The sequence below is a fragment of the Ictalurus punctatus genome, chromosome 28, assembly GCF_001660625.3.
Source record: "Ictalurus punctatus breed USDA103 chromosome 28, Coco_2.0, whole genome shotgun sequence".
Lineage (NCBI taxonomy): Eukaryota > Metazoa > Chordata > Actinopteri > Siluriformes > Ictaluridae > Ictalurus > Ictalurus punctatus.
Window position 1 is genome coordinate 15877978 of NC_030443.2, and position 27892 is coordinate 15905869.

Genomic DNA, 27892 nt, shown 5'->3' on the forward strand with positions numbered 1-27892 from the left:
AGGGTTTGATTAGACTGACAAGCAACGCTGCGCTTGTTTACGTTACAAAAAGCTAACGCGCGTGCACACATTAGCGCATGCGCAGTTTTCAGGTGGGTCCATGAGCCAGTTGCGTGCAAAGGCAGAAGGGGCGGAGTGTATCTGCGTTTGGGGGGCGGGTTTTCTAGAGACGTCATTAGATCGACGTGGTTGAGTTTCGACGTGCCTGGGAATCGGTTCGCGTTCGTGCTATAGCCACTCGGGCGGAGTCGTGATTATAGAGTGTGCGAGCCACGTCTCTGAGTTAGAAAAATTAGTGTAAAACGCGATTTTGGAGTGGGATTTATTCGACAGTTGCTCATTATTTCGACCAGAAACGTCGTTTGGAGTGGATTTTTTTTTCTTTGTGAAACCCGAGCTTTGTTTACGTTTTGAGAGAGCGCGCGAGAGAGCGCGCTATCTTGTCGAGCTAGCGCGGCTAAGCTAACGTTAGCTCCACTTTTTTTTACGCGAAGGAAGGAAGGATTTTCTCGGCCCAGCTTTGACGGGACTTTTCCAAAGTAAGTTTTCGACTTTTAACTCTATTTAACACGTATTCGTTCAGTCGGGTATTTATGGTCGGGGCTCCTTTAACATTTGAACGTTGTTGCTTTGTTATTTCGAGCCATTTTTCATTGAAATAACTCGCCGAGTTTGTCGGAATGGGTCTGGAACAGTTTGTTCCGTTGCTCGGGAGAAGAAGCTCGCGCACGGGAATAACGTTGGCGCTGTTGTGAATTGGACAACTGTGTGAAACTTGGAGAGTTATTTATTTTACTTGTGTGTAACGTTGCTAATCTGTCAAAACTCTCAGCATGCACAGACTGCTAAAGCACACAGCTAGCTTAGCGTTAATAAAGTCTTTACACACATTAATAATGGTGTCGTGTTGCGACTAATGCGAGTGCGCGTGCAACTAGCTAGCTCCCTGCATCCCATTGTCGGCAGTGGAGCAGCTTTTATTATTATTATTATTATTATTATTATTATTATTATTATTATTATTCCACCATTTATTGTTCATAACTGACAGTTCTTCCACATTTCCTTTTAAAGACTATATGTTTTGAACTCTCTTGCATAAATTACCAGCTCAGTAAATGTTCTCGGATGCAACGCAGACTTCTATAAATCCAATCTGAAGCGTCTCCACTTTATTTCTCCAGCGTCTTGCCTTTCTCATTATTGTTTCAAAGCCTTTGCGCGATATTTCTCTCTATATATAATTTATTCGATATATAATGCACTATAAAGGGGTGTATAAACTTTCGAACTACATCTAGTGCGCTGTATGGAGAGCAGGGAGCCATTTCGGATCCTGCTCCATTAACTTGCTGCTCAAAGTTTCTTCTTCTGCTGCTTAATAATAATAATAATAAGAAGAAGAAGAAGAAGAAGAAGAAGTCGTCCAGCAATGAGTTGATGATAGTTAATTACATTTACTGCAAGAGATTAGATTTATGTAACGGAGAGTCATAGAAAAGAAGAAGAATACAAGAAAGCACTGTATTATTACACATAATGGACTAAGCATACGAAGTGTAAGCTTTTAATACAAGGGGAAATGACCTAGAATGATAGATTGATGTTTTCATAGATGGATAGAGAGAGAGAGAGAAGCTTTTCTGAATTTTCTGTGAAAGTGCAGAAGTGTGCATTGCCCTTAGGACAAAATAAAAGAAATGATCTCTTTGGTTAGTCTAAGACGCTTCATCGTTATCAGATGCAACAAAAGGGATCAAATGGTGCATATTAAATTATCTTGAATAAAATATATAAAAATCTGAATCTAATCTAATGTAACACCTGATAACCTGACTTTCACACGACTCGCCCTCTTACCCCGACTTTTGCGTATAATTTTCACATTTCATGATCCTCCATACGATAGTTCCACGGGTCTGTTGCAGAATATACGTACAGATCGAGGTTCTGTTTACAAAATGGTGACCAATTAAATGAAAAACCGGTGGCACTGTTGGGTTTATTTTTCCTGACATGTTTTGTGCCCGTCCGTAGAGAGACGTATCGCTGGAAATCAATGCAAAGTCCTGCCGACTAATCGCCTTTATCTCATAATCATATCCTGTCTATGCTGATGGGTGTGGGCTCTTCCAGGATGACTCTGCCCCCATTCACAGGGCACCGGTGCTCGTTAGTGAAACTATGTAAATCTTAATCTATGGGATTCCCACTCACCGTGACTCGATCTAATTGAATGCCACCATTATGAAAGCACAAACGGGGATAATATCTCCTCAAAGAGTGGTTCCAGAGACGTGAAGAATTAATGCCAGTATGCATCAAAGCTGTTCTGGTGCCGCAGCACTTCACTTATGACTCCATGTTGGTTTTTCCTTTAATTTGTCACCCATCTGTGTGCCAGATCTCATCTGTAATATACAATATTAAGGAAAGATCATGTGTGTTGCAGGTGGTGTATGCATCGGCCAAAGCCCTGGAGCAGACCTGATGGAAACATTATGTCTAAAGCACCATGAGGCTCCTCTAGATCACTGGAGAATCAGTTTCACATAAACGATCGGACTATTGCAGGAGGACGACTGCAGCATGGTATCTTGTTGAATAGATAGGATTCAGAGAAATAGTTTTGCACCACAGATAAATATCTTGGTGCTGCTTCTACGAGGGGTTTGTAAAAGTGGGGGGGAACAGGTAACTGTAGGTGTAATTTGGAGCTGTAAAACTAGCTATTTTGAGGATTTTTTTGTTTGCTAAGATAACAAGATGAGCGCAGAAGGATATCAGTACAGAGCACTATACGACTATAAGAAGGAGAGGGAGGAGGACATTGACCTGCATGTCGGAGACATACTCGTAGTGAGTAAAGGCGCCCTGTTAGCACTCGGCTACGGTGAAGGGCTGGCCGAGAGGCCGGAGGACATTGGCTGGCTACCCGGGTATAATGAGATGACTCAGGAAAAGGGGGACTTCCCTGGTACCTATGTGGAGTTCATTGGGAAGAAGAAGATTTCTCCTCCAACCCCGAAGCCACGGCCTCCCAGGCCTCTTCCCGTGGCGCCCGGATCGGCCAGAAGCGACTCGGACTCTGAGCAAGGAGGTGAGTGAGCCTGCTCGTCTGATTGGGTGAAGTTTTATCAGTACCATTATTTATCATCTATGGAAGGAGTCTCCAGTTTCAGCGCCAGTGCAGGTAAACAGACAAGACTTCATGGCGGTAGCAGTAGTAGTAGCAGTAACACCGCTTTGTGTCAGTCTGTCACACCACCCCATTTCTGATCATTTACAACAACACACCCGCAAGCGTTTTATTCCTTACTTCATTGTTATGACGCGCATAATCCGTTCGTGTCCAAATTAGACAGCGCAGCCTCTTTCGTGCCATTCCACTCTAGCGGTTTTTCATCGTGAGATTATACGTTCATGTGTTCTGTGATTATTCTTTCAGAACGCTTGTTTTGCACAGAGCCCAGACTCGAACGAGGGCCTGTACGTACTATTTGCTGTGTGCTCGTACAGTGATGCCAGCTGCGCGTTCAAGAACGAACGACAGCCCGAACGTGTGCTAAAGGAACTTGAGAGACGGCCAGAACAGTCATCTTGACGACCGTAAAATCAGTGTCATGCAGCAACGCAAGACGTGATTAGGTTAACTTTGCTGTTTTGTCAACAGACTTTATCAACACTGTTAATAAAACATACAGTAAGATGAAAATAAAACAATCATCTTCTTTTTTTTAAAAAAAAAACCTCCATGAATGCTGCCACTCTGCATGATGAGTACTGCTAGCCCCACCCCTTAAATACCTTGCCATCAGATCAGTGGCTGATGGACAAATTTTACTGCTTTATTTCCTTAAGGCTGATCACTGTTTAACAAGGTAGCATGTATTAGCACGACACACACAGACCACCTACACAGACGCAGAAGGTCCAAGCAGTGGTTACTGCTTCTAAAAATGTTCTCCAGGACCACTGCAGCTTCCACTTCGACAGATTGAAGACATTAAAGCGCACACCTTGTGCCGGACCGGCGCTGTGCACTGTGCGTCACTGACTTTCTTCCTCCGTTCGATACATTAGGTTCTGATTAGAGGCGAACGTCGTTGCCATGGCGCCGAAGCGACCGGATGTGCTCGGATTAGTGTGCAGAACATTAGATTATACGTGAAATGTTGCTTCAGTAATCATGAGTGGTTAAACTGGTACGCCACGGATCCTGATGTACTTCCTGATGCCGTGTGGTCTATTTTTGTTGGTGGAAATGTTGGGTTTAAATGTGCTGTTCCGAGGCTTGCAGTGCTATGACCTCCATTTGGAAAGAAGGTTTTTTTTTTTCTTTCATTGGTTTTTTTTTTTTTACTTTTTGCGCGAGCTGTCGACTTTAACGGGGTGGTTGTATGAAAATTTTTTATTTTATTTTATTTTATTTTTTTTATTTCTTTTTTTAATCTCTCTCTTCAAGGCTAGCGCCAAGTAAAGGAAGTTTCTCTCAGCCCAAATCTTTTCTGTTCTGTCTTCCTCGACTCCCATGCAGTTGTTGAGTAATATCATGTAATTTTGCACAGTGTGTGGTCTAACAGACTTCTGTATAAGGTCTAATGTGTATGTACACGAAGAAAACGTCACCGTAGCTGCCATCTTGGACGACTGATCTTTATGCTTTAGTACGTAACGGCGTTCTTCCCCCCGCTCGGGGCCCGTCCCTACCTCTTAACGTTCGAAGGAAGTTCAGTAACGTAAAGGTATGCGGATGATGAGCCTTTTGTTCACTGTAACATCGTGAAATATTTATTAACTGGCTTTACTTTACCGAATGTAAGTATAGACTATTGCTGCTGTTTTGCAGTTGTTTTATTTAGATATGAAATTATTAGATTATTAAGTGGTAATGTCACTGATGGATGGATGTTGATTTGGGGTAAAGGGGAACATTATTATGTTTACAAAAGATATTTTTCCTTTAGCTCACTCTTGGATGGTTTGAAAGCTGAACTGCAGTATACACAGGATCAAAAAACAATTACAGGACCCGGATTGTGTCTTGTTTATCTCATTGATCTATTGTCTTGTTGGACTCTTGTAAGACCATTGTTTTTAAATATTGTGACCTAATCAGTATTCAGCTACATTCGTTCATGTCATACATTTGTTCTGGTACACAGAAAGGGCATATCTTTTAATGTTTAAAACACTTCATGTTAATTGCACTAACTACTTGAAGGAAGTTATTATGGTGTGTGTGTGTGTGTGTGTGTGTGTGTGTGTGTGTGCAGTTTTGAGCTATAAGCTTTAGGATGTGTGTGTGTGTGTGTGTCTGTGTGTGTGTGTGTGTGTGTGTGTGTCTGGAGCTGAGTAAACCTGGCCCTCCACGCAGGTTCTTCAGGGGTCTCAAAGTCTCCTTGGGATGTGATTGTGAAATTCTTGCGAGGTCTGCCAGCGTTGTCCGTATGAATCCCGGCAGTGTTGAGTGACAGCCTCGGAGGTTGGCGCGAGGGCGATTGTGGCACCGGGAAAAGAAAAGTGTCTGTGTCCGCCCGGGCAGGAGGCGGAGAGTGTGGGCCGAGCGCAGGCTCTGGGGCCCGAGGTCTGGATTCTTGTTGCTTCACAGCACTTGTGATTTATTACCTGACACGGAAGGATCTGGCAGATCCTTTTGGCTCTCTTTCCCTTTTTGTCCCCTCCCTCTTTTTTTCTCCTCCTCTCCTCTTTCTCCCTTTTCTCCTTTTAACACTCTGATCATGTAGCTGGGACTCGGGCCAGCTGGGGGAGGGAGCGAGGGAAGCGTTTGAGTAGAGGAAGAGGGGAAGGGTTGAAAGTGGGAGCTTTGCTGCATTAGTGGTTTCTTGTGCCCCCTCTTTCCCTCTTTCTCTCTTTCTTTGTCTCTCCCTCTCTCTTTCTCCCTCTGTCTCTTTCTCTCTCTTGCTCTTTTTCTCTCTCTCTCCCCCTTTCTTGCTCACGCTCTCTCTCTCTCTCCCTCCCGCCCTCTCTCTCCCTCTCCCTCACTCCCTCCAAGCCACTTGGGTTTACTTCAGAGAGCAGCAGATGTGGAATTCCAGTCCGTTCCGGCTCCCGAGCTTTTAAAAACACAAATGTGCTCCTTTTTGTGGCCTCTGGAGTGAGAGGATCAGTGTGTGCCCTGCCTCGCATTGGATTAGCTATTTATTTATTTATTTTATTATACAGCAGCACCCTTTCTCATTTTACTTTTCTCGATTGCAATCTGCAGCCACCATTTTAGCGATTTTTAGCTTTTTTAAAAAAATTTTTTAATGCCAGTGTACACAGTTCACAACTCTTAAAAGTCTTAAAATGTAATTTTTATATAATGAGAGGGCTCCTAATGAACATGAACAATACGGTCAACTCTTAATAGTACAGTCATGAAAACTGTGAAATAGAAATTCGGGAAGCAGTGCCGTTGTGCTGTCCGTTCCAGTGACTTTCAGAAAAACAATGCCTGTTAACATAAAGTAAAAAAAAAAAAAAACGTCTCGCTTGGTCCTGGTCTTAAAAGTGCATTAGGTAAGATTTGTGGAAAAATGATTAAATTGGTGGAGTTGATTAAGATTATTTGTTTTTGTTTTTTATCGTGAAGCTATGGTTCAACTAGAGTTAGCTGAGTTACAGCTCTACAAACGTACAACTTCTCATAATGAATGATGTTGATAAGGGGCGTCGGGTGCAAATACAAACAAACAAACAAAGCTTTCCAAGCTTTTCAGCTCCTTTGTATACTTGTTCTGAGACGGTGATTTAAACTATTTTTTTTCTATTATTTTTCTACTATTTCTGCATAATTTTCCACATTATTTGTAGTTGTAGGATATGAAAAAATTGCCTATTGAACCTTTTAAAATAGTAACATGGCTGCGTGAAAGAATGTTACGACAGTGCACGCCTTGCATTTGTTTGACACAGTTACATTTTCATAAATAAAAAAAAATGGACATAACGGACATAAACAATGTGAAAGTGTTTTGCTCCAACGCGACTTTATTTCACAGAGGTAAGTGGATATTTGTGCTGTTGCCCTGATGTCTCATAACTGTTTTCACTAGCATCTCATTCTGGGGTCTATGAGAGAAGAAATAAAGTGGTCCAAGTCTTAAACGCGTTCCATTCTTTTAACACGGACAAGTCTTTTAACCACACCACATGAAAACTCGTCACAATGACCGTTATGAAATCAGTCAGAACCAAAACTATGACACGGTGACAGGATTGTGGCAGAGGGGGGAAATCCGTGATAAGTGACCAACCATGAAGTAAACCTGTAACATAGGCGTGCTGCGATAGCCGGTGTCGCATGGTGTTGGGGCCGCACACCGATTACATCACATGCCCACCTGGCACCGCCCCCACTGTTGTTTTGCCTTTTTATAGTAATGCTCATTTAGTTCACAAAGAGAACGGACGCTACAATTAAAATCTGACCGCGTCTGCTCAACGCGGCACGGGCCGTATGAGTCAGATTCGCAGCATACTGGTATTACTGCTGATGTCACATGTCCATTAACCAGTGGGAAAATTTCCTCACCGTCATATCCCTACTGTAACATCAAATGAAGTGTGACGCAGCGAGCTTATTCAGACACGAGTGTGTGCAGACATGAGACCCCCATCAACAGCAAATCTGATGGAAGCACTTCAGTATATTACATTTCTGTATTAATGGACACGCGCTAAGCTCCTTCGCCGACCTACTTTCTGAGTCTCACGTCTCCCACACTCGACACAGATGTGGCCGTAATCTAAGCTACCGAGTGACTAGGCTACGCTCGTACTCGGAGTCTGTGAGGAAGTGATGATATTTCCCCATGAAATACTTGGAATTTATTATTATTTTTTTTTAATCACGCTGTTAGTTAATTGTGTCCATCCTTACAGACTGGGATTTCCAAACTCATGACTCGCCGGTTAATGTTGTGACTTTAAAAAAAAATAAAAATTTTGCTTTAAATGCCTTTTGTGGAAAGGTTTCTCCCAGAACACGTTAATGCCGGACTGATGGCTGTTCACCGCATCTCTTCCTGAAGAGAACGATACAGCAGCGCTTTTGTCATTTACTCCGTCCTGCGTTCTCACCTCCTCACGTGTCCGTCGGCTCAGACCGATCCGCTCCGTGTCCAGAGCTTCATTTTTCACGCTGTAACTCTGTCGCACGGCTGCATTCCGTTCTAGGACTTTGAGTCCAGTGTTTGCACCAATGTTTACTTGTTGGGAAAATAAGTAAGAAGAGAAGGTCTGACTCTTGTTTAAGGAGCGAGCAAACCGTGAAACATGGCCAAGTTCATTTAAAAATGTGCTAACGGTCACATCGGCGATGTTTCCGTCCCTGTAGGTTTATGCGAAATACGGGGTATCGCGTATAAAAATGCTGGATGGAAACCCCGGATGCGAATGAAATCTCACTTATTAAAAATCCTCGTGCTCAGTTGAGGCGGACAATTTTTGAAATTATTATTCAATAAGAAGACACGCTCATGAACTACGATGGGAACCGAATAAATTCCTCGATGCGCATCAAAAAAAGTCTTGATTTTTGCCTCAACAGATCATCGCGGCGCGCGAGATGTGGAAGTGGACATTATTCACGAACGTTTTATGCGATTATTCCACTTTTCCGCACGTTTAATTCGCAACTCGAGTGGAGACATCGCTAATAATCTCGCTGTGACATCAGTGAGGCACACGACCGCTGACTTATTACAGGGAAAACGAAAATACACCATCAACCAACAAATATCTTTCCGTTAAATACTTGGCGAGATGAAATACTACGTCCTTTAAAGCCTCCTCGACATAATTTTGCACGAACAAAAGCGATGACTAATCAAGTCCAGTCGGACACGCTTGAGCTGAACTAAAGGACAAGTGGGGGTGTGGGGGAAGGTCGAGTTGTGAAATATAATCTGCTGCTTGTGACTTTACGGGATTTCGAATTTGGGGGCTGAATGTGCGTTTTAACTGGAAGGCGAATACGGGCTGCAACCTACTTCCCATTCTGTAGGTTTTAGAGACGTTTCTCGTATCGTCTTAGAACCTTAAGCAGAATTTCTATGAAGACGAATCTGAAATGCATGACATTAAAAAAAAAATAATAATAATAACGTCTAAGCAATAAACACGTTGAAGAAAGTTGTAGCTGTCTTTGTGCCGCCTCTAAAATAAATTTAAAAAACGAGGCAGAAATCTTCTGCTTTGCTGAAGCAGCGGGTCCGTCCAGGTTCTACGTGCTCCGTAACACGCAGGGAAATTAAGCTACTTTTTTCTGTCCTCTCTTAAAATAGTAACCAACGTGTCTCTGTGCTGAGCTTTTATCTCCCAGCTTTAAGTAGATCGCAGATTGGTTGCCTCGAGGCAGAATACATGAAGGTGCTTGATTCCTTGTAGTGTAAGCTTGATCAGCGCTGCTTTTTATTTCCGAGGTAAAAAGCTGTCTGTGTGTGTGTGTGTGTGTGTGTGTGTGTGTGTGTGTGTGTGTGTGTGCGCGCGCTCTCGTAATTCAGTTCATGGGAACCGTATTTCTTGCACTGAAAGCATGTTATAAGTTTAGAGGAAGAGAGGAAAAGGTCTTTTTTTTTTTTTTTTTTTTTTTTTTTTTTTTTTTTTTTATAAATGCATGCCATTGGGCAAACTGCAAACTCTTTCGTAGTCATGGCGGAAATGAGGATTGGTCATTGCATTAAAAAAAAAAAATGTAAATTAAAAAAAAGAGGAAGAGTGGACGAGAACGAGCAAGCGATGGAACAGCAGACGAGTACATGTCGCGTAGCTGGCGTTCGAGATAATGTAGCGTCCTCCTTTTCAGGGGCCTCTTTAGCACTCGGCCGAACATCTGCTGTGTGTAACCGCTCACTGAGGGAGGATTGTTACTGGGCTTCACAAAGAATGTGCACTTTCCCCCCGAGCCCAGGAGCGAGCAGCTGGGGGGTTCTACGTTCCTCCCGCTTTCCCAGGGCATGGCAAAACACATCTACACGTTTAACAACATTCAATACAGCCTCCACCCTGGGGATGGGGAGAGAGAGGAACAAAAACCCCAACCCTGACACGTGCTCAGGCCGTCCAAGAAGACGGCCCTCTCCCTGTTCTAAGCGCCGGTGGTCGGAGCAGCAGTTGTGGTGGAAGTGATGTTGGCGAGACCGAACAGGTTGTGCCACGGTAGACAGATTTAGCATTGTGCTAGTAACTGACTACAGTTGCACTTGTGAGGAAGAACAACTCGAGCCGTCCGCTCAAGGCTCCAAAACCTCTTTCCATCTAAGACAAGTTTGATCTTTCATGTAGAATTAGACTATTTATTTATTTATTTATTTATTTATTTATTTATTTATTTAGGCGTGTGTGTGTGTGCTGGATTTGTCAAACATGGCAACAATTTCTGGTGTGATGGCAGGTTTTCGGGAATTTTTTTTTTTTTACTTTATTTTTTTTCCTCTTCTAAATTTCGTAACAGCCGTGGTTTTGGGAGCTGCAGTAAAACACTCGTGTTTAAGCGGTCATGTGCGTGAGAGCGCACACATGTGCCTTTCATTACCGACCGCCTCCAGAGATGCAGGGCTGAATTGGCAAATCTTCTTACTGGAGGCTGAGCATGTCTGATGGACAGATTAGTAGCACATTGCGAAGAGAGGAGAGATGGATAGACGGAGAGACGCAGGTAAAAGAAGGATTGCACAAAGATAGCAAAGTTTGTCGGTTTGGGTTTTTTTTTTTTATATAACTTGGGATGGAGTTCGATGCGGTGTAAAAACCTCTTGGTATATGTGCAAGCTTTACTTGATCACAAGATGTAGTAGGCCGTGATGTCTTGCGTAACTCCCTTTTTGTGTGTGTGTGTGTGTGTGTGTGTGTGTGTGTGTGTGTGTGTGTATCTATGTACACACAGTGCCATTGTGTATCTATATGTTTACGGTTACGAAGTTTCTTATCTGTATTTGGATTTCGAACCGGAGTGGGTGTGGCCTAAACCAGACTGAAGGGTTGTTGGGTTTTTTTTGTTTTGTTTTGCTTTGCTTCTTCTTTTGATTGAAATATAACACATGACCCACAATCTGGCCTCAGAAACCCTGGGGGGTGGAACCCAGAGGAAGAAATTCCAGCACTGTCAACATATCATAAATAAATGCATCACGCAATGTCATCTGTGTTCGTTTGTCCCATAAGCTCCATATCCGAGTCTCGCTCACACTGGCAGGGAAATAAATAAATAAATCTTGTGCTTGTCGTCTTGTTGGGTTTCACAGAATCCACATCACACTGCACACCTTTTAGTTTAAACCAGATGCCCTGTGATGCTTTCTTCAAAAAAAAAAAACATTCCTTATAATGCTATCTTTTGTAAAGATCGCCAGTGACTTTTAAGGCAGCCGAATGTAGATTACTCAGAACGGAGTCATTTTTCACATCTTATCGTCCTCTACGTTTGATACAAGCATGACTCAGCTCAAGGTGTGATCTTTTTTTTTTTCCATTTTCTTCTTTCATTAGGCGATAAGGCGGTTACAGTAACACCAAGCAAATATAAAACTCGTTTATATTTGTCTGTATGTCAAAGTCTGTAACACGATTAGACCCCCTAATTTTACTTCTCAGCCGGCTATCTTTAGTCCAGCCAGACGGTCTGATCCAGACGACACGCTGTGGCAGCTTAAAGCCGCGACTTCCCAAAATGCAACTCTCCTCTCCCTGAACCTTATGGGACTGAAATGAGAGAGCTGCCTCAGGCTTGTGTCGACTCGCTCTTGAGGCCCCCTTATTCCGCCTCCCTGTTACCCTGGTAACCAAAATCGGAGCAGCTACTCTTATTGGTGGGGTGAAACAGCGCTCACGTGTTGGCTGCCTGAGCACTTAAGAAGACAAGCACCTTTTTTTCTTCTTTTTTTCTCTCTCTTTCTGCAGGGAGAGTTTTTGAAACCAGGTGGCAAAAAATATACGGTATCGTTAGGAGTGGCATTAAAAGTAGATCTTGAAGTTTAAATCCTGTTTTCAAAACCACCGACAGGAAGTCGTACTGCTGAATTCTGAGAATCGTTCAGCTCGGCCGACGGCACGGTCGACCCAGATGATATGAACCGTTTCAGTGACTGGTTTGAACGGTTCGTGTAAAATGGTTTGAGCTCCATTTTGAACGCAGCTCCACAACGATATTAAGACCTCAACATATGCAAGAGGGAATAATGTAATTAGAGCTAGAACGCCACATATGTAGCAGGAGTTTGTCGTGGTTCCGGTCATATACATGACTTTTTTATTTTTATTTTTTTTATCCATCATCTTGGCTTAGTCGTGACGATCGCTGGTCTAGGAAGTAGCGCTTCGGAGAACGGATGAGCCGAGACATTTCACCGAGCTTTATAGGCGACATCTAATATGAGCAGCATGAGGGACCGCGCTATCAGGTCTCCTCTAGTTTCTAGGAAGCAACACAATCCAGCTCCCATCCTTAGCTTGGTCCTTTAGAGCCACGCCTCACACAGGCCGCGTTTCGTTGTGTTGTGTTGTGTAACTGAAATATATCTCCAGTATATAAACATCAGCTTCTAAACAGTACACAAGGCACGCTTGTGTTTGTGTTTTTGTTTTTTTTCCTCCTAGACACTCCATGGTAGTGAAAAGTATGGTTTTGTAAAGATTAACACACAGTTAGGGCATTTCAGCTGAGCAGGGGGTAAAATTAGCCCGGGACTTCTGAGAACCATCTGGCTGCTCTGTGACGGTGGATAAAGTGTCACCTGGGATAAAGGTTACACCTCAGATGGAGCGCAGGAACATCACTGGTGCGCTTCTTAGAAAATGAACAGCAAAGTTTGAGCTAGAATTGACCTGAACTGGCGATTCGGAGAAGGATCGGGTGGCGTAATGTGTTTCTCGTTGGTTTTTAGGCCGACTGGGGGAAAAAATAGGATGTTGATTTAATGACATGTCATTAAATGACGTGTATCCTACTTCCAGTAGTACGACACGCAAACGCAGTGTTTCGAGGCAGAGCGAGCGTTAGCGATAGCGCTACACGAGTCATTCGTGTCTGAGAACCCATGGAACTGATGCTTCCTCAAGAAAATATCATTTTCAAATGCGTCCAAATCTCAAAAGTCTGTTTACCATCACATGTCTCTTTTTTTTATTGCATCTTAAATTAGTCTGACAAAGCTTACTTTCAGTGCTCGGCCTGTCTCGCTACGATTAAAGTATTGGCACCCACGGGTGTGTTTGGCTTGATGTACCGCCAGCATTTCTGCAGGACAACAAACCTGCTCTGTCTCGTGCTCAATAGGAGCCTTAAGAGTTAGACACGCAAGAGTGGAGCACTCATTTTAACATTGAACACAAAAACGCGGGCATATATCCTACGTGCAAGTTCCAGGTCGTGTTTTAGTAATGGGTAGTTAACACAAGAAGGATGAGTTACTGCCCACTCCGTGGAAGAAGAAAAAAAAAAAAAGGGCTCGAATATGGAATGAACTGTAAAGGGGGTCCATTCATAAGCACCTGCATTTTATTACACCGCCTTTAACACAGCAAACAGTTGAGCCTTTTAGAAACGTTGGCCTGCTGAAACGGTGGCCCGCAAATTCAAATAAAGCAGCCCACTGGCCCCACAGCCCTTTTAAGTGTGCACCTGTGCTGCAGGATCTGAGGCTCTCGTCCCTCCACCAGTCTGGAGGTAGCGGGTTTGTTTAGCCTCCCCAGCCACCTCCGCTCTTCACTTAAACGCACCCTTCCGCTTCTCGCTCTCTTTCACATCAAAATCTTTTTCTTTTTTTTTTTCTTTTTTTTTTTTTTGCCACGTCACGGTCGTACTCGTGTGCTATACCAAAAAAAAACCACAAAGGTGGCTGGTACAAAAATGCTTTTCAGGTCTGAGCAAAATGCTCGCGCTTTTGTTTAGAGCTGAGTTTGGTGTTTAATATAAACTGGGCAGTGTGGCGAAAATACCACGTTGGCTCTTAATAACGTGCTGGTCTGTTTTTAATAGTGTTTTCCTGTGCTTTTTTTTTTTCTACAGGTCCCAGCACTTTGCCAGATCTGACCGAGCAGTTTGCACTTCCAGACATGGCCCCACCCATTCTGCTCAAACTGCTGGAGGCCATCGAGAGGAAAGGTGAGCATTTTGTTAAAAAAAAAAATAAATAAATAAAAAAAACAAAAAAAACACAACAACCCAGAATTAACTACTCCGTAGAAAGTGTGTTTACACATGTATACTGTACATGCTTCTGTGTGTGTGTGTGTGTGTATATATATATATATATATATATATATATATATATATATATATATATATATATATATATATATATATATATATATATATATATAAGCAAGCATATACGCTTAAAATAACTTTTTTTTTTTTTCGCTTTTAGATTATTTTTGCAACAGAAACATGACCGCATTAGTTCTTAAGTTCATTACATGTCAATATGATCAACTTTGAGGTGGCAACAGGACCTTCTTTTCCCTTACCATAGCATTGATTATTTTCCTGTAATGGTTGTTTTATTAAGTATGTATTTAAATCTGAATCCCAAGTGACTTGTTATTATGCAGCTATTTACTTGTACATAACACTGTTTGAGAGTCATGTCATATACGTGCATTTATTAGTGTCGTCCTAAATAAAATGGTTTTTTTCCCCCGACTCTGCTGTTGCGTGTAACTAATCAGTTTGATGTTTATATGATGATTTCTTGATCGGATCTCGCGCTTCTCTCGGCAGGCCTGGACAACCCCACCCTGTACAGAAACTTTACTGCTGGAGGTGGTCTGGATGTACGGCAGTCTTTCGACAACGGTGGGTTACATTTTTGCTCGGTTAACGTCGCACTAGGCGTCTTGCTTCCATAGCGAATCCACGATCGTGTTGTTTTTTTGTTTTTTAAATTTGTGGGGTTTTTTTTGTTGTTTTTTTGCGCGTTTGATTTAGACGGCCTGTCCATGGACTTGGAGCCGCTCGACCTGCAGGCGCTGTGTGACGGTCTGAGACGATACCTGCTGGATTTGCCCCAGCCGGTGATTCCCTCTGCAGTCTACACTGAGATGGTACACATTGCTCAAGGTGAGAATGCGAATGTTAAATGAATGCATGTATAACAGATCACCACCAGTGCTTTCTGTACTGTGCAATTAAAAGAGAATTCTTTTTTTTTTTTTTTTTTTTAATGAAATGGTCTGCTACACCTCTGATGATGTAATGACGGTACCACACGGTGGTGCTATTGTTCTGAAACACACTCATTGTACGACCACAATTGTTCTCTTGTTGCGCCAGTGCTCCTTATGCTTTTTGTTTGCTGTGATGAGTGTTTTCGCACCGTGGCACAGCCCTTTCCAAGCCCAAAAGACGTGTAACCTGTTACGCATCCAGGTGCTCCGTATCTCTGTAAATATATCGGATTTGAACGAACACCAACTTTTTTCCTGGTTTAAAAATGACCAAAAGGGGCTATGCTCATGTGTGCTTCTTTTCTATTATTAAACAGCTTGTCATTCTGGGAAGCTAGTAAAGCTAAGCAGACAGAGGGGGGGAAAAAAGCTATAAAGGACAGCTATGCTCCACCTTTTTACTCCTCGTGCTCTGTTCGCTGATTATCATACAGTCACGTTGTACAGAACAGGATATCTGTGGTTAATCAGACCTGAACGAACACTGACTACTTATCTGCAGCATCAGTCTCGACAGCCAATCAGCAGGCAGTGCACATTTCTCTGCTCTGTCATTGTCACACATTGTCACTGTGTGGTTTTGGAGCTGTCTGAGCAAAACTTTCCACCTGACTGATGATTTTTTTATTTTTTTTTTCCTCCCCCTCCTTTAATACCATCCCTTCAGTCTTCTATTTTTTGTAATCTTAGCTCACGATTAATGGTGAGAATCCTTCATAAATTGATCACAATTCGGTGTGCAAAGATGCACCTTTATGTGCACCTCAGCTTTGGATTTCTGTTAGAAGCCTGTTTTGTTTTTTGTTTTTTTCTTCTTCTTGCTTTTAAACTATTTTCCATCCAACATGAAAAGAACTAGTTGTGATTTCCATTAAGGTTGTCAGGGTGAATTTCACTGTTTGAGTGCGATGTGAGTTTTCATAATATTTACATACACAAAGGCAAAGAAAATCACATTTAAATGTTTCAAATCCCACCACCTTCTTTCACCTTACACAGTGTATGTAAGGTGAAAAGGTCTTGAAAAGGCAAAATAGTTCTGGCACTGAATAAAATCTTTTAAAATCCTTTCAAATTTTTTTGTTTGTTTTTATTTTCCGTTTTATTATGAAAAGTGTCTGTCAGTCATTTTTCTTTGGCTACTTAGGGTCTTCGGCACCATTATGCTATACCATACAGTTTAGGATTTGGTCTTAGTCTACGGATCGTTCCTCTCAATAAAATCCAGCTCAGTATCGATGTTAAGTTTATAATTCCCTGTTTTATTTTTTCCATCCCTAGTTCCATGTAGATGAAGCAAGCACTAAAGAGGTTTTGGATGTTACCTGAAAGTTTAACTCGTGTTCAACTTTGCAGAGGTTCAGGGCATGGAGGAATGTGCCGAACACTTGCGGCGGGTCGCTGGTTCCTCTGTTTTGCCGCCTCAGTACTGGCTAACGCTGCAGTGCCTGCTGAGACACCTTGCCCACGTTTGCCAGGCCTCGGCCGCCAACCTGCTGAACGCTCGCGCCCTTGCCGAGATCTTCAGCCCTGCACTATTCCGGCAGCAGGCAACCAGGTATACGCACGCACGCAGTATGCATGGGCTTGCGTGTTAAAAAGATGGTTGTCAAACTTCCTTCATTTTGCTGCAGTTGAGCTGTATTAGTAGAACTAGAAATGTAACTTCCCTCAATTAATATAGGTGTACTAAATCACATCTTGTCTACACACACAAATGGGATACCACCTCCAGTTTCACAACTCTCTCACCACACCATGCCACCGTGGTATTTTTAGGCTTTGTATAAAAATTTGTGCCTGCACGCTGGTTCAGAGATCAGCGCAGCCAGAGCAGACAACTATGGGTTGTCACTCCGGGGTGTAAATGTGGCGTGGGCTTTGACTAATCATCTCTCTACCTTCCTCAGCTGTGAACCGAGCCCTGAGTCGCACATCAGGATCCTTGAAGTCCTGGTGACCAGCGAATGGAGCAGCAGCCAGGCAGCTCCAGGTAACGTGTGCTTTCTATCTGGATGTTCAGAAACCTTATTATATGTAATGTCTGCTGACTGCAGCGGGTTTAATACCACGTTAAATGAAGGCGTGAGTGGAAGAGAGCGAGGGGAGCAGTTTTGTAAGCTATCATTAACTGTAGCAGTATGGAGACTGGATGGGAGAAGCAGACCAGAGGCTAGAGATTGCTATTATTAGCGTGTCTACTGGCTTGAATGTAAAGGCCATAGAGCAGCAGGAGTCTCCGCAGCACAACACACGCACAGCTTTGACCTACAGACTTCCTTTAGTTCCACTGCCCTTACACACTGATGATTCGTTCTTGATCTCCTGTGCTCAGATCAAGACCAGAGCAAGTCCACATCCTGGTGTGTCATCTTCGTATTCATTATAAAGGGACGAGCTTGTGATTCCGCTACTGCAAGCAAACCTTTGAGTATGAGACAGTAGAGTCCATAGACTCTGAGAGATGTGTGTACTATTTTGGGCCCTGAGCGTTTAACAGTTTTACTACCTGTTAGGGTCCATTGTATATGTTGTTCGCTTCTCAGCTGTGGGTAATTTGCACATGCTCGATCACGGACTGAGCCACCCCAGTTTGAACTTCTGGAGCACTTCCAGCTGGAATCTTCTGCAATTTTCCACAAAGTTCCTGGTCTCAGCTGACTCCTGATTTAGAACTAAGAATCAGTGTCATTTCATCACTATGACAAAAGTTATTGTCATTACCGCTATTAAAATAGACATGAACGTTTGTAGGACGTTTTTGTATATTCTTGTGGGAAAAATTTGAATGAAATCTTGCAACTCTGACTTGGGTGGTCTGAGCAGGAACCTGTACTGACACCTTAATGGAAAAATGCTAACACTTCTTCGACTCCTGTTTCTTCAGCCAAGTTCTTTCCTGTGTGTCTGTCTGGGCCTAGCATTCCCTTTTGTCTCCATTTACTTGCCTGTACTTGTTTTCTGCACAAGCAGTTGTGGTGACTATAGCTATGTATGTTCGTGGGCATGAGGGTGCACACGTTTTAGTTTTTTTGTACGCGTATTTGTCTGGTCATGTATGTGCTTGTGTGTGGGTGTGTGTCTTGTCTGCTCCCAGTTACAGGCAGGCTATTTTAAGCTGGTGGCCACAGTCCCACTTAGATTTGGTTGGCTGAAAGCACCGTCTGCTTAACTTTCAAGGAGCGACTCTTTCCTACACGTACATACTGTCTCAAAAATACACATGCTTTCTAGGGCCCTCCGACACCCCTCCTTCCTGAGTAGAACGGCCCTTCCAAAACACAAAGTGCTCAGCTCAGCAAATATTTGATCCTGAGCGAGTTAATCATAAGACTGGAGCCTGCGAGCCAGCACAGTGGTGAGAGAAGGCTTTCCGAGAGGGCCAGGGCCGGTCGCTCCAGCAATCATTAACCACCCACCTCAGGCCAGCCTTCATTAATCAGCCTTCTCTTCTCTATTTTTTTTTTTTTTTGCGCCGTCGTTAGCACTAGAACTCGAGGACTGTTGCACCTTGCCTCTGAGAATTTGCCTGGATTTTTCTTTAACAGCCGCAGTGCTACGTGAAGGACTCTCTTTGTTTGATCAAGCCGAGGAATGAAACTTGACACGAGTACTTTGGGTTTGGATTTGCAGCACTTGAACTTTGCTGATCAATCAGGACGCGTGTATTTCCGCGAACATCTCAGGAACATGCACAATTTACAAAGTAAGTGTGTCGTTTAAAGACTTTGGCATGTTTTATGAAAGTAAAGCGTTTGGTCATGGCAGTAAAGGCATAAATTGCTGGCTGGACAAAAAAAAAGGTGTAAAGTACAGCTTGGTGTTAAAGGAGTTGGACCGGTTTTGGTATGACAGCCAGAGCAGGTTCTTTCCTCTGACGCCTCATTTCCTCATCCAGCAGAGAATAAATCACCATTTCATGCCTTTAAGTGTCGCATTCACAGAGTTTTGATAAGTACAGGGCACAAAGTTCCGAGCATGTGTCCCCAAAAAAGCGGGTTAACCAGTTTGATTGATTTGTCCTGGCCTTGCCCTGACACGTCTGAGCATATGTGGAGAACATGACACTTTATCCATCAACTAAACAGTTGCTTTTCAATATTGAGCTGCATACTGATTGATTTCGTGGAAGTGTTTAAATCGAACAGATATGCGAAATTCGCCCGACGCGTTCGTTTTAATCCAGTATTTGAGCTCTCGGGGCAGGCGGGGGGGGGGCTCAGCGCTTCCCTTGAACCCGTTAGAGAACATAATGCGGACAATAGGCCACGTTCCTGTGGCTTCTTTTTTAGCCCTTCTAAGAAGTGTGGCTATTTGAGGTGCCTCCCCACGCTCCAGCCAGCTGGATTTTCCCCACTGTGCAATAGTGTCTGGGGATTACAAGTGGCATTTGCGAGCTCTTGCCTGCCCGTGACCCGGCCATGTGTTTGACGTAGCAGCTGCCTACGTGCCTCTGCAGCAGCAATTAGAAGCGCACAGTCTTTGTCTGCCTGCCAGCACAGGAGCTTGTTTCAGCCACCCCATTCGCTGAGAGGAGGAGCTAAGGGGACCTGTAACAGGCAGAGGGAGGGAGTGAGGGAGGGGAGTAAACGAGGAGGACGATGTACCACATCCTCGTTTCATTCGAGAGATGCTGCGCTACCGTGCACTTCACATCTGACTGCTTTTTACCCGGTTCGATATCGGCAGCGTGGAGAAACCAGTCCTCCTGCACAATTTGACGTGGATGTTACTGAAGGACAACAGCGACCATCTTTTTTCTTCTTCTTCTTCATAATGGAAACAAAGTGCACGTTCTCAACGGCGTCATTTTGTTAAGGGAATTAGCTATATCGGCCCAGACGATGATGCAGGAGTGGCTGGTAACAGTCTTGCAACGCCATTGGCTAGGGTAAGTGATGTAATGGCCTCGATTGAGCCTGTTCATACAGGCGCTTAAAAAAATATATATATATATATATATAGCCTTGAGGAAATAATTCAGACTTTTACAGTGTCCACACTGTCGGACTGGAAATCTGCATCACACATAACCAATAGATCCATTGAGTACTTGATGGTACATGTTGGAACGTGTCGTACCCTCGTCACCGACTGCTAATCCTGTACTTCTGCTTATATGTACAGTAGTTGAGGGCGAGTTCATTTTCTGTTTCTGCGTGAAGAGTCTCTTTTGTGCATATACATGTACTTTGAAGTGTTCTTGAGATCTCGTGCATCATTTTTGGCTGTGTAGGTGCTCTTGATGAGTCAGGTCTAGCGCTGGCTGGACAACTTGCTCTTAAGTGAACAAAGGAGAAAGTGGGTAGATGAGAGAGTTGTGGGGGGGGGGGGGATAAAAATAGCCCTTCGCAGGAGCTCTGCCTCATGCTCCACAGAGACCACACAGCCCCCACAGCTCAGTCACTCAGTCTAGCAGCCAATGAGCTGCAGCCTTTTGCTGTTACCAATGATGTAACATGTTCTCAATAGCTGGTGAAAGAGAGCAGCGTCTCGGCAGACCATGCATGCTGCAGTCTCTATATGCAGCATATTGGTAAGGATTTTGCTGATTTGACTGTGATGTCAGCGGCGTGTTTATTTGCATGGAGTGGAAATTGTCCTCTTGCATTACAAAGTAAGGTTTAATCAGGCAGGTGATCTGCAGTTCTTCATTATTGCTGGCGGCGTCTGCTTTCTCTTCATTCCATATTCTCCTTTATTCACCCTCGGTCGTGACAAGTTTCCTTGTGCTGTGCGAGCAGGCTTTCATCCTCTGTTTACATTCGGAGGCAATAAACTATTTTCTCTCCGACCTTATAGATCCATCCAGACTGTCCTGGACACGTCCAGACTTGTAGGCTGAGACTTGTCCGAGCGCAGTGAATGGAGCTAGGTCATTTGCATGTAAATCGACGCCACCTATATAAACCTCTTCTTCTCTTCTCTCCACAGCACTACCTCCGAAACCACCCAAACCAACCCCTGTCACTAACAACGGTATGAACAACAACATGGCTCTACAGGATGCCGAATGGTACTGGGGGGACATTTCAAGGCAAGCACCTTTTCAGTTATTCATCCTACTTTTACATTCAGCGCACAGGAAGTGAAAAGAACCATACGTTTCCTTTCAGCCTATTAAACTTGTCGGGTTTTTATTTTTTGTTTGTTTTTATTTCCTCCTCTTGTAGGGAGGAGGTCAACGAGAAGCTGAGAGACACAGCTGATGGAACATTTTTGGTTCGTGACGCCTCCACCAAGATGCACGGAGACTACACCCTCACGCTGAGGTAATTTCTACACATGGTTTATTTTATTTGCATGCCCGCTTTCTTTAGCCCCGTGTCTTATTATATAAATGCGTATCTCTATAATACGTTGTTATTTTGCTTTACAGGAAAGGAGGTAACAACAAGCTGATCAAAATTTTTCATCGCGATGGGAAGTACGGTTTCTCAGATCCTTTGACTTTCAACTCGGTGGTTGAGCTGATCAATCACTATCGGCACGAATCCCTCGCCCAATACAACCCCAAACTAGATGTGAAACTGCTGTATCCTGTGTCTAAGCACCAGCAGGTAATTCTTGTCAGTCACATGGAAGTAACGACACCAACGAAAGGAACTCGTTGTGCAGTGTTTTATTTTTAAATCAGGCTCTAACTTTCTGACATTTATTTATTGATTTATTTGTTTGTTTGTTTGTTTTTTTTAACAGGATCAAGTGGTAAAAGAGGACAACATTGAAGCTGTGGGCAAGAAGTTGCACGAATACCACCTGCAGTACCAAGAGAAAAACAGGGAGTACGACCGACTGTATGAGGAGTACACCAGAACATCACAGGAGATCCAAATGAAAAGAACCGCTATTGAAGCTTTCAACGAGACCATCAAGATCTTTGAGGAGCAGTGCCAGACGCAGGAGCGCTACAGCAAAGAGTACATTGAGAAGTTTAGGAGAGAAGGCAACGAGAAGGAGATCCAGAGGTGAGGCTTAAACTTCGAAACCCTGATTAAATGAAACCACCTGAATTAGCAGTCTTCATGCAGTTCTAATTGTGTGTGTGTATATAATGTGCTTTTTCCAGGATAATGGTGAACTACGAGAAGCTGAAGTCTCGCATCAGTGAGATCGTGGACAGCAAGCGTCGTTTGGAGGAAGACCTGAAGAAGCAGGCGGCTGACTACAGGGAGATCGACAAGAGGATGAACAGCATCAAGCCTGATCTCATCCAGCTCAGGAAGACCAGGGATCAGTACCTCATGTAAGTGCCTCATCCATTCTCCTAGCCTCTGTAGAGTCGTTTTAAAGCGTTTGTTTCCCCCGATGCGTCCACGATCTCACACGTTCCCTTGTTCTGAACCTCAGGTGGTTGACACAGAAGGGCGTCAGGCAAAAGAAGCTCAACGAGTGGCTGGGAATCAAAAACGAGAACCAGGAAGAGTGAGTATCCTTTTAAGGCACGTCCTGATCTGATGACGCGTTCCGATTTCTGTACAAAATCCCATCTCTAACGCCTCTGCCCTTGGTTTCTTCACACCAGTCAATACTCGATGGTGGACGACGACGAGGACTTGCCGCACCACGACGAGCGTTCCTGGAAGCTCGGGAACATCAACCGCATCCAAGCGGAAGCTCTGCTACGTGGCAAGCGAGACGGAACCTTCCTGGTCCGAGACAGCAGCAAACCAGGCTGCTACGCCTGTAGCGTTGTGTACGTAGATTTGAACTGCTTCTTAAAAACATCACCATCTTTGCGTGTATATAATAGTCTAAAATAGCGCTCTTTGATTCTGCACAAATATGATCTGAAGTGTTAAGATTTCAGACACTGAACCTGCACACTAAGCTAGCTAGCTGATCAGCTTAACTTATGTTACTGAAGACCAGATTGTGGTTGTTATGGTAACGTTAGATTTTCACAGGTTTGTCTACTGAATGATAAGTTATTATTATTATTATTATTATTATTATTATTATTATTATTATTATTATAACATGAGCTAGTTTGCTAGAGCTTACCAAGCCAGCTATGTATTAAGTAAGACAAAGACCTGACATTTTCCAATTTGCATATTTATGAATATTCATATTATCTGCTATTTGTAATGAGTTGGGGGGGGGGTAGAAGAGATGCTCCTGAGCCATTTTCAGTAAGCAGATTGTCAAGTGTCTCAGTAGATGAACAGTACCTGTTTTTCTTGCAGTGTGGACGGTGAGGTCAAGCATTGCGTCATCAACAAAACTCCCACCGGCTTCGGTTTCGCCGAACCTTACAACCTGTACGGCTCACTGAAGGAACTGGTCTTGCACTACCAGCACACGTCACTCGTTCAGCACAACGACTCTCTGAATGTCACGTTAGCATACCCGGTTTACGCACACCCGAGGCGATGAGGACTCACGCACACTTACTTTGTCAGGACTTTGCGATGCACGATTGGAGCTTCGAAGGAGGAGGGGATAATAAGCCTCCGCTCCTGTAGCGATGCCTCCACTTTGGATTCAGGACGGAGGGCCGGTTTTCGCCGCTAAACCCCAAAAGCAGACATTTCAGCCAAGACCTCGAGGAGTCGTATCGTTTTCCTCGCAGTCAAGTGGAAACTGCTGAACTTTGATCTCTCACTCTGTCCCAAAATGGAGGACGATGGAGGCCTTTCTCAAAATGGTGCTTGTTCATTTCAAAGCTTTACCCACTGCTGGAATGTGGAACGCTCGTGACGACGACCTCTGGAGTGCAGCTTTTTATTTTTAAATGCTACTCAGAGAGGTGTGTGTGTGTGTGTGTGCGCGTTTGTGCGCGTGCGTGCGTGTGGACGTGATGTGACCAAAACTCACAGTATCTAAAAGCTATTTGTCATTGGCGTGTTCAAGGTGACGATGTGAACAGACCATGGAATCAGCTGATCAATGTAGCAAGATGGCACTTTCAAAACAGTATATTTTGTGGTTTTTATTTTTGTTTTGTTGGGTTTTTTTTTTTTTTTCCACATAAAGGACTGTGAACAAGCGAACGATTTGAACATTTCATTTTAAATGAGCAAAAACAGGACTGGGACAGGATGTGTGGCATTTTACTCTGCGAGCATTACAGTGACTGCTTCTGCCTTTTATGGACTAGCGAGGCACTCAAAAGAACCTAAAATACACACATTTTGTACATATGGACTTAAAGAAAAAAAAAAAGTGATTGAAACCATGTTGTACCAAAAACAGCGCTCAGTTCCTTCTCAGTTGTATTCAAATGTGCTATGCAAATTCTGTTTCTCCCTTCTTTTTTTTTTTTTTTTTTTTTCTCTCTCTCTCGCAGAGATGTGATTATTTTACATGTTGCTACCCATAATATAATTTTCCTTCTTTTTGTTTTCACAGCTTGAAGTTGTTTGTTTTTTTTTGTTTTGTTTTTTACGGTAGTATATAAGAGAATATTTTAAGTGTCAAAACCGCCAAGAGATACGGCTTCAGTTTTACAACAGATAAACGATAAAGTTCTTACTACAGATTTCTTTATCAGCAGCTGATTAGATTAAACAAATGAGTATTTTATTAGTCTTTTTCATTTATTTTTTTTCCAAGGCAGAGCCTGGAGGACTTTAGTGCTGCTTCTAGTCATTAGTATCATAAATTGGATCTTTTTTTTTTTTTTTTTTTTCTTCGTTTTTCACATAGACATTTTGAAGATTTCCTATCATGAAAATGAGTTCATGTCAGAAAATCTCATCGTTTTTGTTTATTTGGAGGTGAATTTTCCAGCCCATTTGGATCGAGGCGAATTGAATTCCCGTTTATTTTAGATGAATGAAGAACAGCTCTGTATTTCTTATCCATATCGTTTTTCTGTATCAGAAAAACTCACTAGTGTTTACATGACCGAGTCACAATCTTTTGGGTTTTTTTTTCTTCCCTTCTTTCCTCACCCCCCCCACTCGCACCTCTTGTATATTTCTCTGCTTTTCATTTAGAGCTGATAAACGGTAGTTCTTCCATTCACAGGAAAATCAACTCTGCATCTTAATAACTGCCAGCTGAATGGTGACATTTTGCCATTTGCTGTCTCATAATTCATCAGAGATTACAGTGTTCTAAGCTTTATGACTGGTGAAGCCTTCGGCATAGAGGTCTGCCTCCAGTTTGACTCGTGTCTATATTGCAGTTATGCATCTGATGATATTTTGCATAAATAAAACATCATTGTGAACCAATAACCGGTTTGAAAGCTTGTTAATGAACACAAGGCTACATTTAAGAGACATTAGTGTATCTCATTTGTACCCTTACATATCAGAACTGCATTCCTTTTAGTTCCTGGTGTAATCTAAGTTATTCATCACTTCCTGCACGATAGCATTTCTTAAAAGTAAGGCGTGACGAATGTTTTCTTTGGCTGTTGCAGCATTGGTGTTCTCATTTTCTGAATCGAAATGGGCATTTTATAAAGTTGTGGATGGGGTGCATCACTGGATAAATTTGAGAAAACGGCACCGTCTTTCGGATGAGACGTTAAACCGAGGTCCTGACTCTCTGTGGTCATTAAAAATCCCAGGACACTTGTAGTAAAATAGTAGGGGTATAACCGCGGGGTCCTGGCAAAATTCCCCCATTGGCGCCTCTCTATCATGGCTCCCTAATAATCTCCATCTCTGAATTGATTCTCTCTCTCTCTCTCTCTCTCGCTCTCTCTCTCTCTCTCAATGTGTGGTGGGAGTTCTGGTGCACTATGGCTGCCGTCACATCATCCAGGTGGACGCTACAGACTAGTGGTGGTTGAGGAGATTTCCCCTCCCCCACCCCAATACAATGTAAAATGCTTTGAGTGTCTACAAAAGCGCTATATAAATGTAACTGTAAAACAAAAACCATCCCTAATGTTCATGATGAACGCTACTGAGCGACCGAGCTTCTTTAAAGCGGGTTGTGCTGTTTTAGCACTTGACAGGAAGTTCTAAACGAGACTTGTTTCATCGTCCAGCAGTCGTCATCTTTTCACTTTGGTACTTTTAAGGGGAACTCCAAGTTCACAGCCTTCATCTTGAACTCCCCGTAACTTTTGAAAATTGTCCCCTGGTTCAACATTAAAACGGTTCGTTTTCTCAACCATAAAAAAAAATACTCGTAATATTGTGTTCAAACCCTGATCACGAGATCTGCAGATTCTCTAACAGTGTTTTTCACTTCTCACCTTTTTCAATATTTTGACCTTCTTTTTTTTAAAAAAAAAATATAAATATATCTTCTTTAGCCACGATACTGGCAATAAGACAAACTGGTGGGCCTGTAATGGCTTTGATTTCAGAAGAAAGAAAAGTTAGTTGCTGTGCTGCTGCAGGCTGAACTCTGTACCGATGGAGAAAAGTCTGAGGTTATGCAAATTCAGCGGTATGGCATGATTGCACGCCATTGATGTCACTAGTCCCAATCAGGGCCTCAAGGTTAGAGTACTTTTTGTTCTCATGCTTGGGTGCAGTCCTCCTCTGTTTTGGCACGTCATTAGATGTGAGGCTTTTTCTTTCTTTCTTTCTTTTTTAAACCAAATGTTATTTTAAGATAAGATTTTGCACATGGATTTGCATGAAGTCCAACAGGGTGACTCGATGAAAATAAGTACAAATAAAAAAAAAAAAAAGCAAATGATTTGTAGGAGACATTAACACTGTCACTATCGTGTGTTAACTTCGTTCACTCACACTGGATCGGTTGGGGGGGACGGACGGACTATTTTTTCCTCTTTTCAACCTCTCAGTGCGAAAGCTAGAGTAATGCATCACTGTTATTAAACATAATTTATGAGCACTGCAGCTGCCACATTGTCACCTGTCCAAATACTCCCTCAGAACTGCAGCATGCACACACTAAATTAGTGGCTTCATTTTTTCCATTCTGTTCGATGGTTTTGGTTGAACATGCAGTTCCTCTAGAAGGCTTAGCCACTGTGTACTTAAGCATGACAGCGAGGTCCGGAAATGGTAAGCCACAGACCTTCACTTGTGCACTTCTGCTTTTTCTCAAGAACACAGACGATCCAAATCTTCACTCTATATACGCACACGCACATTTTTTACACACTGTTCTGCATCTCAGCTATGGTCTGTGTAACGTGGTGTGAATGTCCGGGATGGTATGTACCGTAGCTATTTCGAGATCAATTGATTTCACTGACGCTCGTGAATTGACTGTGCATCGGCTCAGACGCAGATCTAAAATCGTGAACAGAAAGAAAGCTACTTGTTGCACCAGAGACGCTTGCGATGTAGACGAATACATTACTCGGAATTAACAGATAATATATTCAAATACAGATATGAGTGAAAGGGGGCTTTTCGGTATGAAAGCTTAATATAAAGGTACACACAAATGTATACGAAAATGTCAAGCAAGCAAGCAAGCAGGAAGAGTTTACTTTCGTGCGGGCAAGCAGTCAGATATAAAGCTGGACAAAAGGATTTAAAAAACAAAAAAACAAAAGAAGAAGACGACAACGACCATGTTCGTTCACATGAACTGCGTTCGTTCCTCATCCTTAGTAACAGCTTGGTCTGGGTCACATGGTTTACGGTTTGTTTCTATTTTGGGGAAAGAGAACCAATTAAATGTGGTAGAGAATGTTAGCGGGGAGGTACAAACACAACCAAACAATCCCATGCACGGCTCTATTCCAAATAATAATAATAATAATAATAAAGAAATCTCTTCCAGTTTAGGCCACGCCCACTTTGGGTTCGAATCCAAATACAGATAC

General features: G+C 43.0%; 1 protein-coding gene across 3 annotated transcripts; it reads left to right on the top strand.

The window, feature by feature from the left end:
• The first annotated feature begins 201 nt into the window (after positions 1 to 201).
• Positions 202 to 25998, top strand: pik3r1 (phosphoinositide-3-kinase, regulatory subunit 1 (alpha)). 3 transcript variants are annotated; one of them, XM_017460321.3, is made up of 15 exons: positions 202 to 539; positions 2453 to 3100; positions 14015 to 14110; positions 14729 to 14803; positions 14936 to 15067; positions 16531 to 16732; positions 17085 to 17167; positions 21109 to 21211; positions 21348 to 21446; positions 21554 to 21734; positions 21874 to 22142; positions 22244 to 22420; positions 22525 to 22599; positions 22700 to 22870; positions 23364 to 25998. In XM_017460321.3, exons 2-15 carry the CDS (start codon positions 2767 to 2769, stop codon positions 23551 to 23553), a joined length of 2187 nt encoding a protein of 728 aa, XP_017315810.1. In that variant the 5' UTR covers positions 202 to 539; positions 2453 to 2766; the 3' UTR covers positions 23554 to 25998. The 3 variants fall into 3 exon arrangements, with proteins under 3 accessions (XP_017315810.1, XP_053532959.1, XP_053532960.1); XM_053676984.1 differs by lacking the exons at positions 202 to 539; positions 2453 to 3100; positions 14015 to 14110; ... (2 more) ...; positions 16531 to 16732; positions 17085 to 17167 and adding an exon at positions 17976 to 18880; XM_053676985.1 differs by lacking the exons at positions 202 to 539; positions 2453 to 3100; positions 14015 to 14110; ... (2 more) ...; positions 16531 to 16732; positions 17085 to 17167 and adding an exon at positions 19773 to 20065.
• The last annotated feature ends 1894 nt before the right edge of the window (positions 25999 to 27892 follow it).

Excerpts from the sequence above, each read along its gene's own strand:
- pik3r1 (XM_017460321.3), top strand. The coding sequence starts at position 2,767 with ATGAGCGCAGAAGGATATCAGTACAGAGCACTATACGACTATAAGAAG. Across the intron at positions 17,168-21,108 it reads CAGCAGCCAGGCAGCTCCAG|CACTACCTCCGAAACCACCC; the intron begins GTAACGTGTGCT and ends TTCTCTCCACAG. Across the intron at positions 21,212-21,347 it reads TACTGGGGGGACATTTCAAG|GGAGGAGGTCAACGAGAAGC; the intron begins GCAAGCACCTTT and ends CTCCTCTTGTAG.